The 4,461-nt window shown below is 41.5% G+C and overlaps 1 protein-coding gene across 2 annotated transcripts in view; it reads right to left on the bottom strand.

Moving 5' to 3' along the window:
- mnta (MAX network transcriptional repressor a) overlaps nucleotides 1-4,461 on the bottom strand; it is a 21,837-nt gene that overhangs the window by 10,647 nt on the left and 6,729 nt on the right. The window contains exons 2-4 of one of the 2 annotated variants that reach the window (XM_046073448.1): nucleotides 2,551-3,124; nucleotides 2,214-2,255; nucleotides 1,758-1,869 (exon numbers count right to left, since the gene is read on the bottom strand). In XM_046073448.1, the coding sequence (XP_045929404.1) occupies nucleotides 1,758-1,869; nucleotides 2,214-2,255; nucleotides 2,551-3,124 (728 nt within the window). The remainder of the gene's footprint in view (nucleotides 1-1,757; nucleotides 1,870-2,213; nucleotides 2,256-2,550; nucleotides 3,125-4,461) is intronic. The other variant, XM_046073449.1, reaches the window with a different exon arrangement.

The raw sequence follows: 4,461 nt of genomic DNA, 5'->3' as shown, positions 1-4,461 counted from the left end.
CTTAAGGGGGCTGAATAATTTTGCACGCCCAATTTTTCAGTTTTTTATTTGTTAAAAAAGTTTGAAATATCCAATAAATTTCGTTCCACTTCATGAGTGTGTCCCACTTGTTGTTGGTTCTTCACAAAAAATTACAGTTTTATCTCTTTATGTTTGAAGCCTGCAATGTGGCAAAAGGTCGAAAAGTTCAAGGGGGCCGAATACTTTCGCAAGGCACTGTATGTAAATACAATAAAAATGTTTTTACTAGCTTAAATGCACTTATAATAAGCACTGTACATCAGTATAAAAATTACAGTCCGAATACACACAAAAATACAGCAGCTGTTCTCAAATTGCAACACCTGATTCTAGTGTGGGCCAATGGGTGAACTCTCAGATTTCAAACTGCCACCCTACAAGATCTATCTATGATGGGGGGGGACACCCACAGTAAATACTGTGACACGCTCAGCGGCGCAGTTACAGTCCAAGCCCGTGGCGGACCTTTGCACCAGCTGTTTACAACCAGGGCTCTCACACAGTGAGCACCCAACTCAAACACATGGTGAGTCAGTTGTGGACATGGCACACATTCCTAATATTAAACACAGAGTCACTCCACAGTGTAGACGGGTCTAAACACAGAGACACAAAAGGCAGGAAAAAACTAAAATCAATATGAGTGACAGGAAACGATTTTGTGGAAAGAAAGGTTTTCAACAGGTCTCAAGCTTTGTCTGTTGGTAGTAAATATTTATCAGGGACAGACAATGATAAGTCAAACCAGCATCCACTTATCTTGTACTTTGTGTTATTTCAAATCAATTTCAGCGCTGAAACACCACGGCACCCTTTTCTACTACAATGGTGAATGTTTTTTAGGAAAGCAGCATTACATAATGTAAACAACCTGGCTTGGTGGAAAACAAAACCACAGCCACACATCGCCATCTCTCCAAATTCAAAACTGATTATGCAAATCCTGATAATTACAACTGCAATCACACTTCTACTATATGGAGGCACCATTGTTCAGTAGTAAGTATGAGTGCCAATGAACCAGTACAAACATGTCTTTCACAAACATCTGGAGGAATGCAGTAAACAATGATTTTAAGATTTTATTGCTGTACAGACATCTAACTGACTTGTCCCGTATGAGCCTGTACGTAACCTGTGATCCTCAGTTGTTGGTTCATAAGTCCCGCCTCGTTGCAAAAGGTGATCGGGTTTTTAGGATACGGGCCCTTCTGACTCCCTACCTGATGATCTCAGGCTAGCAACTTCAGTGTCTTCCTTTAAATCCTGTCTCAAAACATATTTCTATATAAAAGCCTTCTTATACTTGACATTCTATCTAATTTGTTTTCTATATTATTTATTACTGTTACACTAGTTTTTGCTTCTACCAGTGTTTGAGTCCCCTATTGTTGAATAAATGCTCGTAGTGTTTTAACTGTACTCCTTTGTAAAGCACTTTTTAACTCTGTTTTGAAAGGTGCTATATAAATATCAAATGAAATGTGAATGCCAATAAAGCTAATTTGAATTTAAATAAAGTTATTCATTTTATAATTGCAAGAATATTTTGTTTAACCATAGATACAATAAACTAAACACCAATGTTTCTGGCATAGAGTTTAGCTATATGTCGTGTAATAGCAGACTACCCTTTGCTCAAAGAGTTTTCACCAACATTAAGCTGGTCATCATCTCTCTAATCATCTTTCCGGGCTAAAGACTGTCTAAAGATGATGATAAAACCAGCAGCTCACCTGGATGTATCTTAGCGCACTTCTAAGCACACTCAGATTGGAGGTCTTCTTCTCGTCTATGTTGGGGATGTTCTTCTTCAGCGTCTCAAAGCACTCCTTCAAGTGTGCTCGTCTGACGGACACAAGACACGAGAGAGGGGAAATGAGACAGCGGAAATGGTAGAGCCACACTTTGCTTTATTTCAATACAACAGCAATTTCAGTTGGTGGATTGGTGGTTCAATTCTTGACAAAAACAAACAAAAAAAAGATCAAGCTTAGCGTTAAAATTAAACAGTGACATATACAAAAAAGACATCAGTCAGTTTTAGATAAAAGTTGAATCTATGGAACAGAAGTCACTGGGGGAAAAAACACACTATGTAACTAGTACACTATTACTCAAGTGTAACAAAACATTTAACCTGAGCTCTCTCTCGCGTTAAGGAGGCCCTATGGTAGACAGGTCGAACCCACCTGTTTTTCTCAAGCTTGTTATGCACCTCTCTTGTGCCTGCCCTGTAAGAGCACAAATGAGAGCACAGTAAGAATTTGGTTTCCAAAAGGGCAATGTGACAAGAATAATCAAAATCAACCAAAGGGGAGTTTTTCTTGCTTTGTTGCTAGCAGATAGTTTAGTGACAATATTCTCTCACGCTTGTCCAATTTAAAGTTTGAGGGGTTTTAGAAGGCTACAGCTCAAAAGTGCTTAAGGACATTTTATAGACTTACGTACTGATTGACAAATAACATCAATTAAAACGAATATTCTGTTTCAATAATAATAATGTGAACTTAATAGGTTAAGACTTACCCTCCAGGCCTCTTCTTGCTGTCTAGGTGGCGGCCGTCATCAGGGGGACTACCCCGGCTGATGGGGCCATTTTGTAGAGGAGTCTGCTGGAGCACGGTGCCCGACTGGGGGAGTAAGACGTGTTGCTGTGGGGGTGAGACGATAGAACCGGGATAGCGCTGAACCAGCTGCTGTAGTTTAGCATCGTTAGTTTGGGCGATAAGCTGTGGGTGGTTATGGTGGTTCTGTATCAGCTGCTTGTGGTTGGCGCTCAACACAGAGGTCGGGTGGTCGGGTGTGGGTTGTGGAGAGCGTGGTAAAGCGGCGGCGGGCAGAGCCGCAGCTGGAGAGGAGAGCGTGGTGACAGGCAGGGTGGGTGAGCCTGTCGGGTTGGGGGTGACCACGGGGATGGGGATGATGGTGATGGGCATGGAGGGGGGAGGCAGAGAGGGTTGTATGGGCGCCGGCCGGCACTCAGTGTGGCGCTCCTCTGCTTTTGAAACATTGTTGATGTGGATTGTTGAGTTATAGTTTACATCAGAGTGCCTCTGCTCTGCCACCTGCTCCAGACGCTGCTTTTCCTTCAGTTCATCCTCTGTGGAAGAAACGATGCATGTTAGCAGAACAAATATTTCCTCCTGTACACATTTAAAGTACTATAAAAGTACCACAATATAAAATATGAATACACTTTGTTAAATTATTGAGAAACAATCTATTACAGAACCGTGACTTTGATTAAGATATTTGGGAGAGTATGTCAGGGAGGAAAAAAAACAATTTTCATCATGCACTGAATATAAACCAATAACTGACAAACTATTTGAGAAACACATGGTAATACAACCGAACACACACACAAACCAAGGCCTACTACCTGCAACATTCATCCTGATTGTCCTAGTTAAAGTAAACTGTAAACGATTTAAAGCTATGGGTTTCTGTAAATGTTAAACTTCATTACCGAAAACTCACGATGTCAGTAGCAGGTTTCTCAACTCAGCAGTAATGCCAAACATGCTCTATCATTAGAGGATAGTCTGTGACTCCCTGTTAACTTCCACGTAATCACTTTCTGTGTGTCAGCGGGAGTGAAAGCGCTTCCCTTTTTCTGCGCTTCTTTGTAACAAGCTTAAAAGTATGTGTGTTTTTACATTTACAAAATCCTGCCAAGCTTCCTGCCATCTCTAAAAAGAAGGCGATTGCTCTAATGGAGGCAACTCGCACTGCAATGTCATCCTAGTCACAATCCACCGGGCCAAGTTGTGTTTGCAAGTCTGTCTACTAACAAAGCCACACACTGAGGGAACCAACACGGCACCAACACGTGTGTCTGGCAATTACTTTGGTAAAAAAGGTATCTGAAAGAATGTTAGCTAAGTCAAGGACATAACACACTGCTTGTTGTGAAAACCGTGCATGTCGCAATGTAAAGGTTTTGCACATAAAGAGAAAAGTCCAACGGCTGATACCGATTAAAATTGGGACTTGCCTGGACACAATTCAGAACAAGCTTGACAAAACGTGGAATAAAAACTAGTTGGAATCAAAGAGCTTCATCAGCCTTGCCGTACAATGCAAGACGCCCCCTCCATAATGTATGGATGCCAGAGAGATGGAGACAGGGGCTGTCTAGTTGCTATGGCAGCTGTGGTGTTCAGTGTTAGAGACGTCAGACACAAGGTGTTGTCATTAACATCATTATGAAGCGGACCACGGTCACTGCAGCGCTATTGGCCGGCCCCTTCACTGCAGAGCTAAAGATTCAGCAGCAGAGTAGACTTATTTACATCTCGGGTCATTTATTACAAGCCACTGTGGACACGATTTCGTCAACTTTAAGGACTAATAGAAACGTGCAAACTAGAAACACTGTGTTCTGTGAAAACAAGACTCCATGTACAATATCACGACTGTATATATATATATATA

This window comes from Micropterus dolomieu, linkage group LG17 (genome assembly GCF_021292245.1).
Source record: "Micropterus dolomieu isolate WLL.071019.BEF.003 ecotype Adirondacks linkage group LG17, ASM2129224v1, whole genome shotgun sequence".
Classification (NCBI taxonomy): domain Eukaryota; kingdom Metazoa; phylum Chordata; class Actinopteri; order Centrarchiformes; family Centrarchidae; genus Micropterus; species Micropterus dolomieu.
Note: the sequence above shows the minus strand (reverse complement) of the source record. Positions and strands in the feature narration are given on the sequence as shown.